This window comes from Rana temporaria, chromosome 9 (assembly GCF_905171775.1).
Source record: "Rana temporaria chromosome 9, aRanTem1.1, whole genome shotgun sequence".
Taxonomy (NCBI): Eukaryota; Metazoa; Chordata; class Amphibia; order Anura; family Ranidae; genus Rana; species Rana temporaria.
The window spans coordinates 43,831,464-43,846,060 of record NC_053497.1 but is presented as its reverse complement, the minus strand read 5'-3'; the positions used below and the strand labels follow the sequence as shown (position 1 = coordinate 43,846,060).

Below are 14,597 nucleotides of genomic sequence, written 5' to 3'. Positions count from 1 at the left end.
TTAAAAAATACATTTTGACATACGATTACATACGATTTTGTCATATACGATTCCATCCGATTTAACGGTCCGATTATCGGATGTAAAAATCGTGATGTGAACCTAGCCTTACACTTAAAAAAACTGGCCAAAAAGCAGGGGTCGTCTTATACACCAGGTCAGCTGCTCGGATGCCTTCTGGATGTGCGGTAATACTGTATGTAGCTTTGGCTACATACAGTGTATACCACTTAGCCAATCCCGGTGAGCGATGTATTCAAATGAATACAGAGCCTGCTCGGATTGGAGTAACAACCTCTGCCAATCTAAGCAGGCTACATACAGTAGCCTGCTCAGATTGGCTTTGAGAGTCAGAGAGGTGTGGGCTGATGATGGTGCAGCCTTTGCCAATCCAAGCAGGCTTTGTATTCATTAATAGAATACATTGACATACATTGAACCAGACATCTGCACTATGATTCAAGTCAGATTAAAGCCATCCTCTGCAACAGAAATTATATTTTTGGTTAAATACTCTCCAAGGGTTAATTGCTTCTATAGGGATGCAGACCTTGCAACCTGTCTCATCAGAACACTAATGCCGCGTACACACCATCATTTTTCGGGTTGTAAAAAAAGATGTTTTTTAAAAATGTCATTTAAAACGATCTTGTGTGGGCTTCAGAGCATTTTTCAGGTTCTGAAAAACGGGCAAAAAAACATTTTTGGTTATAGCCATCCTCTGCCAAAAATAAATTCGAACATGCTCTATTTTAAACGTTGTCATTTTTTGGGTTGTAAAAAATGATTGTGTGGGGGCTTTAACGACGTGAAAAACCCGCGCATGCTCAGAAGCAAGTTATGAGACGGGAGCGCTCGTTCTGGTAAAACTACTGTTCGTAATGGAGTAAGCAGATTTATCACGCTGTAACAGACAGAAAAGCGTGAATCGTCTTTTACTAACACAAAATCAGCTAAAGCAGCCCAAAGAGTGGCGTCATCCGAATGGAACTTTCCCTTTATAGTGCCGTTGTACGTGTTGTACGTCACCGCGCTTTGCTAGAACATTTTTTTTTAACGATCGTGTGTAGGCAAGGCCGTTTTAATGATGAAGTTGAAAAAAACATCTAGAGCCTGAAAAACTTTGTTTTTTACAGCCCGAAAAATTATCGTGTGTGTACGCGGCATGAGAGTGCACCAGCTGAATAAAAAGTCCCTCCCATTTAGAGTTAGTCTGCCCAGGACGTGGTGAAACAAACCGCTTTTCCAGAAACAGGTAGGAATCTGCAACAAAGTTTGTTAAAATTCCGGCAATCTACATTTATCACCAGTGGCGGCCTGTGCATTGTGGGCGCACAGGTGCCGCCCCCCCTAACACCACCGCCGCCCCCCCTATCCATGTGCCCGGCCCCTTTCAGGATGCCGGACACATGAATTCAAATTGCAGGGATAAGCGGGGGGGGGGGGGTGTATTTTGAAGCACCTGATTAGAGCCAGAGGCTCTAATAGGCTTCAAAATGGGGGTGATCCCCACTGGCTGTGTCTCTGTCTCCCGCGGGAGGGGGGTGCTGCGGGGTGATCGCAACTGCCCGTGTCTGTGTCTCCTGCGGGAGGGGAATGCTACAGGGACTCCTACATAAACCAATGGGGCCACTCAAGTGCTACATTCATAAATGTACACCATACCATACCATTCATAGTCTTATCTGACTTTACTGAAACAAAAGGGAACATGCATTATTTAGATAAAAAGTCATTTTATTACAAAATAATTGCTAAAATCACATATACAGTAGACCCATTATAGCGCATAAAAATAATGCATATACATGCCACTGAGAAAAATAATGTATTGATACCAGCTGCAGCGTAACCTCTGTAATATTACATTTTTTTACACATTTTTATCTCATATAAATTTGCTATTGCTCATAACACCATAGGTAAGTTTGAAGAGGCAGGTCCTCATGGGTCAGTGCGTTTCTCGGTATGCATTATTATTGTTAGTGACATATATAGGTGGATTAAGAACATTTACAGGAGAAATAAAATAAGCTAATCAGTCAGTGGATCTCCAGGGATGTATTCCAGGCGGCTGTCATGGAGCTTGTCATTGATGGGTTGATGTCCGACCGCTCTGTGTAAGAAGCAGGAAGTCAATGTCTGGAGCTTTGAAGGGATAGGAAGTCGCACTCCCACTTGCCAGCTATCTCCTGTCCCCACTTGTGCTGTCATAGCCGCGTGGCGCTTCACGTAGAGTGCCACTTACTATCCCCGAGAGGCTCCAGACATCGCCTCCCTGCTTCCTAGACAGAGTGGTCGGACATCATCAACTACATCGATGACAAGCTCCATCACAACCACCTGGAGTACAGCCCTGTAGATCCACTGACAGATGAGCTTATTTTAATTATTTCTTCTGTAAGTGTTCTTAATCCACCTATGTATTAAAAACTTCTGAGGATACTGTACTTAGATTGGTGCGTCCTTCTCTCTCTCTTACTCCAACCTCTTAATGACATGGTCTGGTACCCCATGCTGAGATGTGGCTGAGGCCAATCCGATGCGAAAGGAGTGTCTGGAATACTGGCCAGGGTCAAGGCCTAGGTTAACCAGGGGGATCCTAATGTGCCTGATGAACTGGCTGCCACTCTGGGGGGCTGGTCAGAAAAGGTTGCCACGGCTGGAGTTTGACAGGCTGGGTAAGTGAGACAGTAACCGGTCGAGTATCGCTACTGGGCATCAGACGTTGTTGGTCTGGAAGCTTGACTTCAACCCTGGGACTAGATTGTTGGGTTTTGGATATTACGAGGTGTAGCACAAAATGATCTTGAAAGCGAGCCAGGTGGTGTCTTGCCTGACTCAGGCCAATTTGTCGGGTGTAGGCTGACCTGTATGGAGCGAGTGTCAAGATTGATACCTAGGAAGGTGATGGACTGTGCTGGGCCTTCCACTTGCTCTGCTATGGGCATGAGCTGAGAGGAGGTTCCTGCACGAGCTGAGAGGAGGTTCCTGCACGAGCTGAGAGGAGGTTCCTGCACTCGCGAGTCGAGGGGTAGTGTGATGAGGCCGGTATGGAACCTCGACGTAAATCCGTGTACCAGGGAGGATGGCCAGTGAGGGAGTCGGGTGTAGGGAAAGTTAAAACCCCAGCCACCGGACCTCCACTAGGCCTAGTAATGAAGTGTTGTACAGCTTGAATATTACACCTATGCGTCAGTTTCTTCCTCCTCATTAAGAAGTTGGACAGGTGGAAATCTGCCTGATTCCCATATAAACACACATAATTTATATATTTGTGCGTGTGGTTATAGTCTTGAATTCCATTTTATTTTGTTGGGCTTTATTTTTGTATTATTTTTGTAGGGTTTCTATGTTTTTCTATCTGTCCATTATGTGTTGCCTGTGTTTATTTACAGTATGCATCCATTTATTTAATAATTATTAGTTATTAAGAATTTATTCTAATTTAGAAAGAGATTCATTATAAATAGATATTTTACAGATATTTTATTATTTTGATCTCCCTTTCTAGTTTTTGGTTGAGTTAACTGGTATATTTGGTTTTATTTTATTGGATCTAGTATTTTTCCCGTTGGCAATATATGAATGGACATTTGTGCACACAGATTTTGTGTGTTTTTTACATGTTTCAGTAATTTTAGATATTTTTCACCATTATCTGTAATCATGTTCACATTTATATGTTTTTAGAAAAAATATTTTTGCTGTTTCATGTACACATACATTTTCCATGGAATATACACAAAGATGTTTTTAGGAGTTAATTTATTTTGATATAATGTTTATTCGGCTGTTTTAAAGTCAATTTAGTTTGTCATAATGCACATTCAAGTTATGAGTATTTCTATCACCACATTTATTTGGTCCATCTCCGTGTTTTTCCTTGGCTGTGTGTGCTTCTTTTCTACCACATTTGTTTGCAGTTAAAGACAACGAAATTGACAATGCGATCTATGTTGTACCAGAATATATTTGCGATCAATATGTATGGTCTTATAGCTATGACTAAGCACCGATGAGGGTGTGAAATGCGTCAGCTGTCCTTTGCCTGCCCCCCTGTTGTTTTACATGAACTTTGATGATTCTTTACAATAAAAGACATTCTATTGGAGTGCGGCTGTCCAAATTTTTTTCTTTCACTAAGCAGCCGGTATTTGCCAAGTTGCAAGTCCCATGGTTGAAATTGAGTTTCGTATTGTCTAAGATTGTGAGTATGTACGAACGGACGGACTAAGTAACGATTGGTAGCTTGTGGCAGGTGCCTCATGATGGAGACCGGGCTGCAGGAAGCTGTATTACAAATAGAACTGTGTTGTGTCGATTCGTTGTGCCGACAACGCGACTGGACTTGAATTGGGCTGTAGAGTGTATGATAGGACCCGATTCAGATCGGTGTGTCGCTGACACGACTAGATCTGAATCGGGCAGTAGGGTGTGTGAAATGAGCTGTCAGAGTATGTGAAACAGAGTATCGACTGATTTATGAGTACGTATGGGTGTACGAAAGGATTGGTCTGAGCAACAATTAGTAGCTTATGGCAGATGCCTCATGAAAGAGATCAAACTGTAGTAAGCTGCGTGACAGAAACGTGACGTGTGGTGCCGAAGATGTGCATCGTTGTGCCACCATTGAAACTGGGTTAGACTGCAGGGCTGCCTGCTGGGTGCCAGGCTGAGCTACCGCTGGCGGTGGGAAGAGCAGCCTGAAGAGGTTGGCTTCCCTAGCTGTGGCGGGGTGTGGAACGCCCCCTATGCCACTGCTGTGGTGCAAAATTGGGGATGGTCCATCGCCTGAGGAACTGAATGCTGCCACGCTCAACCTGCGGAGGGTGACAGGGGGGCAGAGGTGAGGTCTTCACTGCGGGCCTGCAGCATGGCTCAAGCTATAAGACAAGGAGAGGCGGGGGTGTGTGTGTTAAGAGGAGTCGTAGTGGTAGGATAGTGAGCGGAGTTGTATACAGAGAAATAGACGAGAAAGGAAAGGAGAAGGACAAGAAAAGTAACAACATGCGCAGTTGGAAGCCAATTTGTGGTCTGAAGCGTTGAACGCTGTTGAATGGAAATTTAGAAAACTCAAGAGTGCATGGCAACCGAGGTGAGCCAGGAGGTGACTGGCCAGGTTACCGATAGCTTGGGTGCCCATCTGTGCTGAGCACAAACCTGTGAAACCAGAGCCCCGGGCGTACTTGGGCAAGTAGCTGAAGTCTGGTACAGCCTAAGTAGGAATGTTGTGTTCTGTAGTTGGTGACGTGTGCCCAGCCTGCCAACGCTTGCACTGTCACCAACTCAATGCTTGGCGACCTTGTCTGCATAGGTGAATGGGTGCCCTTCGAAAGCAGAGTGTAATGCAAAGAAACATGTGACAGTAACTAACGCCCAATGAGCAGCCCAAATCGTGTATGTGAAGTGAACGTTTAGTGAAAGGGTGCAGCAGGGTTATGTGAGAGTGGAGCCCATGTACTACACACCTGACTGATGCCCTAGATGCGAAGTCCTAGTTGAGGTCAAGAACTCAATCGACCGGGAACCTGTAGTAAGGGTGACATAGAAATCCAGTTTGTTTTTACCTGTTTAGTGACCTGCCCCCACCCCTAGATATGCGACTGGACCCCTGGTGAAGATGTGATGCCTGTGTATGTGTTTTTTTTCTCTGAGAAAATAACGTCCAACCTGGTGCAGGATGGAACCTGAACTCGACTGACCTAAAAGAGAAATGACAAACAGAAAACGGTGAGTGGATTTTGCCACTGGAGACGATGAGTGGCCGCATGCCACTAGAAATGATGCGTGGCCGATGTGCCACCAGAGACATGCTTGCAACGATTGCAAGAAAGCAGCCTTATTAGGAAGGCAAATAATATAATAGCAGAAAACTGAGTATGTAGGAATGAACTAAAACCATGAACGTGATTGAGAGTGTATGAAATGGATCCAATACGAATCGTTGTGCTACCGACGCGAATAGATTTGAATTGGACTGTGAAATGGATCTGATACGAATCGTTGTGCAGCCTGACGTGACTAGATTTGAATCAGACTGTAAAACGGATCTGATACAAATCGTTGTGCCGCCTGACGTGACTAGATTTGAATCGGACTGTGAAATTATTGAAATGGATCCGATGCGAATCGTTGTGCCACCGTCACGACTAGATTCAAATCGGGCTGTTGAGTGTATGAATGACCTGTTAGGCCCGTACACACGGTCGGACCGAACCGATGAGAATGGTCCGATGAACCGTTTTCATTGGTTCACCGCAGAAGTGGCCTGATGGTCTGATGTGTGTACACACCATCAGTTCAAAATCCGATGGGGTCAGAACGCGGTGACGTAAAACACACGACGTGCTGAAAAAAACGAAGTTCAATGCTTCCAAGCATGTGTCGACTTGATTCTGAGCATGCGCGGGTTTTGAACCGATGCTTTTCTGTACTAACCATCGGTTTGGTCCGATCGGGCATTGGTCCATCGGTTCGGTTTTGAAGCATGTTTTAAAATTTTGGACCGAAGGAAAACAGACCGATGGCCTATACACACGGCCGGTTTGGTCCGATGAAACTGAACTTTGGTTCATTCTCATCGGTTCGGTCCGACCGTGTGTACAGGGCCTAAGAGTATATGAAGCAGAGTATCGGCTGAGTTATAAGTACGTATGAGTGTACGAATGGACTTGGTCTGAGTAACGACTGGTAGCTTATGACAGATGTCTAACGATAGAGACTAAACTGCAGTAAACTGCGTGATAGAAACGTGATGTTTGTTGCTGAGGATACGAAACGTTGTGCAGCCAGCGCGACTGGGAATCCTACAACCAGCGAAGCCTGTGCCGAGTGATGTTAGACAAGCGTTGAATGCTGTTGAGTGGAAATTTAGAAAACTCGAAAGAGTGCGTGCCAACCGAGGTGAGCCAGGAGGTTACTGACCAGGTCACCGATAGCTCAGGTGGCTGTCTGTGCTGACCACAAACCTGTGAAACCAGAGCCCCGGGGCATACTGGGGCAAGAAGCTGGTACGGCCTAAGTAGCAATGTTGCGTTGTGTAGCTGGTGACGTATGCTCGGCCTGCCAATGCTTGCACTGTCAGCAAACTCAACGTTTGGCGACCTTGTCTGCGTAGGTGAAGGGACACCCTTCAAAAACAAAGTGTAATGCAAAGAAGCATGTGACAGTAACTAATGCCCAATGAGCAGCCCGAATCATGTATGTGAAGTGAACATTTAGTGAAAGGGTGCTGCAGGGTTGTGTGAGAGTGGAGCTCGTGTACTACACACCTGACTGACGCCCTAGATGCCAAGTCCTAGTTGAGGTCAAGAACTCAATCGGCCGGGAACCTGTAGTAAGGGTGACATAGAAGTCCAGTTTGTTTTTTGTTTTTTACCTGTTTAGTGACCTTCCCCCACCCCTAGATATGCGACTGGACCCCTAGTGAAGATGCGATCCCTGTGTGTGTGTTTTTTCTTTTCCCTGAGAAAATAACATCCAACCTGGTGCAGCATTGAACCTGAACTCGACTGACCTAAAGGAGAAATGACAGACAGAAAAAGGTGAGTGGCTCGATTTATACCACTGGAGACGATGAGGGGCCGTGTGCCACCAGAAATGATTTGTGGCCAATGTGCCACTGGAGACATGCTGGCAACGATTGCAAGAAAGCAGCCTTATTAGGAAGGCGAATAATAGAATAGCAGAAAACTGAGTATGTAGGAATGAACTAAAACCATGAACGATTGTAAACCGTGAATGAGAGTGTATGAAAAGGATCCGATACAAATAGCTGTGCCGCCAAAGCAACTAGATTTGAATCGAACTGTAAAATTAATGTAATTGATCCAATACTAATCGTTGTGCCACCGACCCGACTAGATTCAAATCGGGCTGTGGAGTGTATGTATGACCTGTCGGAGTATATAAAGCAGAGTATGAGTACATACGAGCGTACAAATAGACTTGGTCTGAGTAACGACTGGTAGCTTATGGCAGATGTCTCACGATAGAGACCTGTCATAGGCTGTATGTAAGTTCAAACAGGAAACTCTTTTATTGGATGCACACAACACACTTTTATACAGCAGTTTGAACACCCCGCCCCCAACAACCGCTTTCCTATTGGTCAATTGTAAAGTAAATTGTATTTCTCAATTAGGTCCTCTTAGCCATGCAAATGAGGACTTGAAACAGGGTCAGCAGGGATTGGTCTGATAGCTTGAATAGGAGGACTGCTATGTGTAATGAGACAGAAGCCCCAGGGGGCAATCAAAGTACACAAACAGCCAAACACAGAACAATGCTTTTCCTCCAGACCATGGAGCCGTCTGGAGGGGGGGGGGGTAGCCTTAAGACAGGGCAGAAGACCCCCCACTGTGTAACAGATTCAAACACTTCAGCATTCCAAGATCCATGACAATACCCCCCCCCTGAGAAACAGTCCAACAGCCACAGTGGGACCCCGAACGGGTCAACTTGAGGATGTTGGAAAAGTAGTCTTAAGGTTCCAGGTCTGTCTGCCGGGATAACACATCCGCCTTCCTGTTTTGAGGCCCTGGCCCATAATCAGAAGGCAAGAGGCTCGCATTCAGTCCTCTCCAAAAGCCTCTGTTGCAGCTAGGTCTGTCACAAGATCGAACTGCAGTAAGCTGCCCGATGGATGAAACGTGATGTGTGGTGCCAAGGATACGAATCAATGTGCCGGCATTACTGGATGCAAATTGGCTGTTGTAGACTGTATGAGGCGACCTTGTTGGATACTACGAGGCTTACGACTAAGCTGAATGTGGTGTTTATCGTGGGGTGGCCCTTGTGGGGAGAGTGTGTGCAGTTGTGAGGGTAACGATCATAACGAATAAAAGCAACAGTTTACAAATCAGTGCTGCCTGAGCCAAGCAATGTGAGATAACACATTTTTCAAGTTTTAGAGGATTTTACGTGGTACGCTGATGCAACTGGAATCCGAATTGGGTTGTAGTAGATCGTTAGAGGGCCACCCCCCTCTCCACAACCAAACCCGTACCAACCACCCAACCCCTCGAGGCTTAATTGAAGTGCAGACAAGGTACCAGGTAGGTCTAATTACCACCTCAAGCAGCCACAGAACCCGTGCTATCAATACATGCTCAGCTCCAAGGGATGAGGCTGCAACCACATGGACTGTGAATCTTACAACCAGCGAAGCCTGTGCCGAGTGATGTTATACAACAACCGACAGCAGCTCGGAGGATTTACGAACGAATCGCATGTTTGTAAAGGGATGACAAACAAGGCAGAGGGAACCTACGAATCTACTATACCTGTGCCGAATGATGTCGGGACGCGACCGACAACGACTGGAGGCAACTAACTACGAGAGGGATGCGGGATAGGAAATCTAGCAAATCCCAACATTGCATATGATACGAAAAGGTTCGACTCCTACCTGCAACAGTGAGCGAGGAACCGCCGACGAAGACCGTGAACGGAGAAGCCGCAACACACTGGAATCTAACACACGGACTTACGAACATGGAGTCAGCTGGCGAGAGTCGGCCTAGTGACGTGTAGTATTGCTCACCAGAACTGACAAGGGCCACAGGTGAGTGGTCTTCTTAAGTATCCCATGGAATCCTCCCATAAATTCAGGCCACCATACTGGCCTTCTTATATATTAAACAGAGCTCAGTTATTCAAACTGCATCAGTTTTGGGTTAATTGTCCTTTTAAATACAAATTATACCTAAAATGACCATGTACTATAACTCCAATGTCTACCAAGCTGGAGCAGGTTTGTAAACATAATTTTTTCCCCTTTTTATCCTTCTTTAAAAGCTGCTATCAAGGGCCCAGCAAGTGTATACCTTTTATTTAGATAAAGCTATATTCCTGAAATGTTATATGCTGTATGAAAAATATTTATTTTATGCTAAAAGTGGAAAACATAATACTATACATAAAAGAGTTGATACATTACCCACTCCATGGGCTCCAGCTTTGCATGCGTAGTGTAACAGTGTCATGTCTGTTAGTCCATCCCTGTCATTCACATGACATCCCCTCTTCAAAATCTGTCAGGAAAATGACTGTGAATATTCATGTAATTCATAACCATTGCACAACAAGCAATGCTTACTCTAACGGAATCTTAATTTGCATTTGATGTCAAAAGCAATAGAATTTCAGAATAACAAATCATATTATGGTCATACCTTTTCAGTATAAATATTAATCCATCTGACTGCAGTTAGCATTCGCTAACCAATGGCCACACAACAATACATGTTGCGTCAGGATATTGTGCATGGAGTTGATATTCCTGGTATTCCTATTGCAAAGCATGTCACTTAATTTATCTTGCGTGTACCTACTGTATATATACACAAATAAATATGTATGTATGTATATACAGTTGTGCTCATAAGTTTATATACCCTGGCAGAATTTATGATTTCTTGGCCATTTTTCAGAGAATATGAATAACACAAACACTTTTCTTTCGCTCATGGTTAGTGTTTGTCTGAAGCCATTTATTATCGATCAACTGTGTTTACTCTTTTTAAATCAGAATGGCAACAGAAACTACCCAAATGACTCTGATCAAAAGTTTACATACCCCAGTCCTTAACCTCCCTGGCGGTTTTCCCGAGTGTGGCTCGGGGTTAAATTTCAAAAAGACTTGCAGCTGTAATTGCAGAGGAAGGTGGTTCTACAAAGTATTGGCTGGGGCTTGCATGCCACACATACAAATGCATGCCACACATATTTATTTAAAAAAAAATTGAAAACCATTTTATGATTTTCCTTACACTTCACATGTATGTGCCACTTTGTGTTGGTCGTTCACATAAAATCCCAATAAAATACATTTATGTTTTTGGTTGTAACGTGACAAAATGTGGAAAATTTCAAGGGGTATGAATACTTTTTCAAGGCACTGTAGGTAATATAGTGTATGTGTGCGGTCAGCGGGAAGAGGTTAAAAAGGAAATTCAGGTATAAATACTTTATTCATAGTTACATTGGTCCAATCAGATGCATTTTATTTAAAAAAAATGGAAAGCATTCTCTAAATGGCATCCGTGACAAGCGGCCAACCTCCAGAATTCAGCAGGGCAGTCGCTCAGCAGCCGGAAACTAGTGGGATCACTGGAGTAGTGGTGTCTTTATCAGTGATTTCCAGCTTCCAGGGACATTGGGCAGGTATGATTTATACTGTTCATAGTTACATTGGTCCAAGCTGTATAAAATATCCATACCTCTTTAGTAGCAATCCAGACAATTTTCCGAATAGAAAAAAATATTTTTGAGATCCAGCTTGTGTGACAACTATGAGGCCGCGTACACACGATCAGTCACAACCGATGAAAACGGACTGAAGGACTGTTTCATCGGTCCAAACCGATCGTGTGTGGGCCCCATCGGTCAGTTATCCTTCGGTCAAAAAAAAGAGAACTTGCTTTAAAATTGAACCGATGGACGCCTAACCGATAGGTCAAAAACGATCGTTAGTATGCAAAAGCATCGGTCAAACGGCCGCGCATGCTCAGAATCAAGTCGACGCATGCTTGGAAGCATTGAACTTCGTTTTTTTTCAGCACGTCGTGTGTTTTACATCACCGCGTTCTGACACAATCGTTTTTTTAACCGATGGTGTGTAGGCGCGACGGACCATCAGTCAGCTTCATCGGTTAACCGATGAAACGGTCCTTCAGTTCGTTTTCATTGGTTATGACCGATCGTGTGTACGCGGCCTTACTGCTCCCACAGATACAATGGAGAGGACTGGAAATTTGACAGGCAGCTAAGGACTAGTATGTCACGTACACACGATCGGAATTTTCGACAATAAAACCGTGGATTTATTTTCAAATGGAATGTTGGCTTAAAAGTGTGTTGCATACACACCGTTACACAAATGTTGTCGGAAATTCTGAATGTCAAGAACGCGGTGACGTACAACACTGCAACGAGCCGAGAAAAATGAAGTTCAATGATTCCGAGCATGCATAGGATTTTTATTTGTTGGAACTGCATACAGGAATTTCTGTCTGAAAATTTGAGAACCAGCTCTAAAATTTTTGCTGTCTGAAATTCCGACAGAAAATGTCTGATGGGGCCTACGCACGCTTAGAATTTCCGACCAAAAGCTCACATCAAACATTTCTTGTCGGAAATTCCGATCGTGTGTACGCGGCAGTACACTGCAATTTATAAAATGTTTAATATTTTGAGGGGCTTAGGCAACCATACAGTCTACTTAGATTACATAAAAAATGTGGTCATAAAAGATGCAGGTTATAGTGAGCTTAAAGCGTTTGTTACCCCAACACATCATAATCCTGATATGTGCCTGCTGTTCCATGTACTTGAAATGAGGAAGTATCAGGTTCTCTTTGTATTGCTTCCTTTATGTAGAATCCTTGGTGTTCCTGCCAGTCTCTCTTCTTTCCTTTCATCAACTGACCACACTAAGCAGGAGAGCACAATGTGGTCAGTTCTCTAGCTATGCTGCTCTCCTCCAATGATCAGACTTTTCCTGACACGCCCCTCATTGCACAGCCATTCACTGGGAAGCTCAGTGTGCTGCTGCTGCTTCTCCTCCCCCCAGCTCTTATGCAGATGAGAACAGAGGGAATGTGATCACTTATAAAAAGGGAACATTTGTATATCTATATAAAAATATTTTGACTTTCATTTCTATTTTAATCTGAATAGGTTGTTTTATAAGGTGATCATTTAAAATTACTTTAACGAAATGTCCAGACATATTAAAAGAGAAAGCCATGTCCACTCAGTGAGCCTTAAAAGTCTAGGTTAACACTAGTACTGCATATGCGTTTTCATACTTCACGTGGTTCATGTGCTCCCGTTAAAATCTATGGGGCCACAAATGCACTATGCTGCACCAAAAGAAGCAACTGTGGGGTAGATTCACGTAGAATGGCATATGTTTGTGCGGGCGTAACGTATCCTATTTACGTTACACCTCCGCAACTTTTACAGGCAAGTGCCGTATTCTCAAAAGAAAGTTGCGGCGGCGTAGCGTAAATAGGCCGGCGTAAGCCCGCCTAATTTAAATTGTGAAGAGGTGGGCGTGTGTTATGTAAATTACCCTGACCCGACGTGATTGACGTTCTTCACGAACGGCGCATGCGCCGTCCGTGGAATTTCCCAGTGTGCATTGCTCCAAAGTACGCCGCAAGGACGTATTGGTTTCGACGTGAATGTAAATGATGTCCAGCCCCATTCACGGACCACTTATGCAAACGACGTAAATTTTTCAAATTTCGACGCGGGAACGACGGCCATACTTAACATTGGTACGCCGCATATACGCCTCATATAGCAGGGGTAACTTTACGCCGGGAAAAGCCTAACATAAACGGCGTAACTGTACTGCGTCGGCCGGGGCGTACGTTTGTGAATTTGCGTATCTAGCTGATTTACATATTCTAGACGTAAATCAGCGTACACGCCCCTAGCGGCCAGTGTAAATATACAGTTAAGATCCGAGGGCGTAAGAGACTTACGCCGGTTGGATCTAATAGAAATCTATGCGTAACTGATTCTATGAATCAGGCGCATAGATACGACCGGCCAGACTCAGAGATACGACGGCATATCTGGAGATACGCCGACGTATCTCTTTTGAGAATCTGGCCCTGTACCTTTTCAAAAGGTACTTCACCATGTTGCATTGATGCAAATGGGCACAATAGAGATTAATGGGATTTTCATTGCTGTGCATTGCAGCGCAAAGACAGACACAGGAGAAATCGCATTAGTGTGAACTAAGCCTAGGACCTAAAACCGGTGTCTGGGGTCCAAAATATTAAAATAAAAAGAACAATGGAAGATACACAACAAGTATTTCCCAGAAGGCAGGGAATGGTGGAGAGGAAGATTATACTAAATAAACAACAAAGAACCCATAGCAAACTATTCCAATGATGTGAAAGTTAACTGCAGTGATATGCTGTATACATTTCATATCTATCTGAGTCCCCCAATATCTTTAATAACATTGGGGGCAGAAGAACCCCAGTTCTTAACAAAGGAAGTTACCTCGCTGCCGATCACATCGATCTTGTGCTGGACTTGTGGGACCCATTGCCGGATGATAGCAAACAATTCAGGGATGGTCGTTTGAGGGTCAAACAAGATTTCCTGGCATGCAGGGTCGTTGGGGTCAAAGAACGTGAATGCTGTAATGTAAGTAAAAGAAAAAGTAATTAATGGAATTTGGTTCTACAAGAAAGAAAAATTACTTTTTGACGGATGCAGTCATTGCTGTTGGCTCCATTATCTAATGTGTCTGAAAGAGAAAAGATTGGCCACAGCAACCAATGAAATTTTGCCTTTCATTCTCACATATTGCACCAGAAACATGAAGGGGAAATCAGTTATTGTGCACAAAAACTATTCCATCTGCAGACATTTTGGATCTTTACACTCTTGGGCCGGGATTCAGAGAGATGGTCTTATCTTTAGTGCGGCGTAGCGCATCTGATATGCGCTACGCCGACGTAACTTAGAGTGGCTCGTACTGTATTCAGAAAGGACTTGCTCCCTTTCTTACGCCGGCGTATCGTAAAATGGCCAGCGTAAGCCTGCCTAATTCAAAGTAG

The 14,597-nt window shown here is 44.1% G+C and overlaps 1 protein-coding gene across 3 annotated transcripts in view; it reads right to left on the bottom strand.

The window, feature by feature from the left end:
* CLIP3 (CAP-Gly domain containing linker protein 3) overlaps positions 1 to 14,597 on the bottom strand; it is a 65,444-nt gene that overhangs the window by 30,807 nt on the left and 20,040 nt on the right. For 2 of the 3 annotated variants that reach the window (XR_005743510.1, XM_040323314.1), the window contains exons 3-5: positions 14,035 to 14,174; positions 9,944 to 10,037; positions 5,472 to 5,531 (exon numbers count right to left, since the gene is read on the bottom strand). Coding sequence is in view for 2 of the 3 variants with exons in the window: in XM_040323314.1 (XP_040179248.1) it covers positions 5,472 to 5,531; positions 9,944 to 10,037; positions 14,035 to 14,174 (294 nt within the window). In the remaining variant the exon portion in view is untranslated. The remainder of the gene's footprint in view (positions 1 to 5,471; positions 5,532 to 9,943; positions 10,038 to 14,034; positions 14,175 to 14,597) is intronic. The other variant, XM_040323315.1, reaches the window with a different exon arrangement.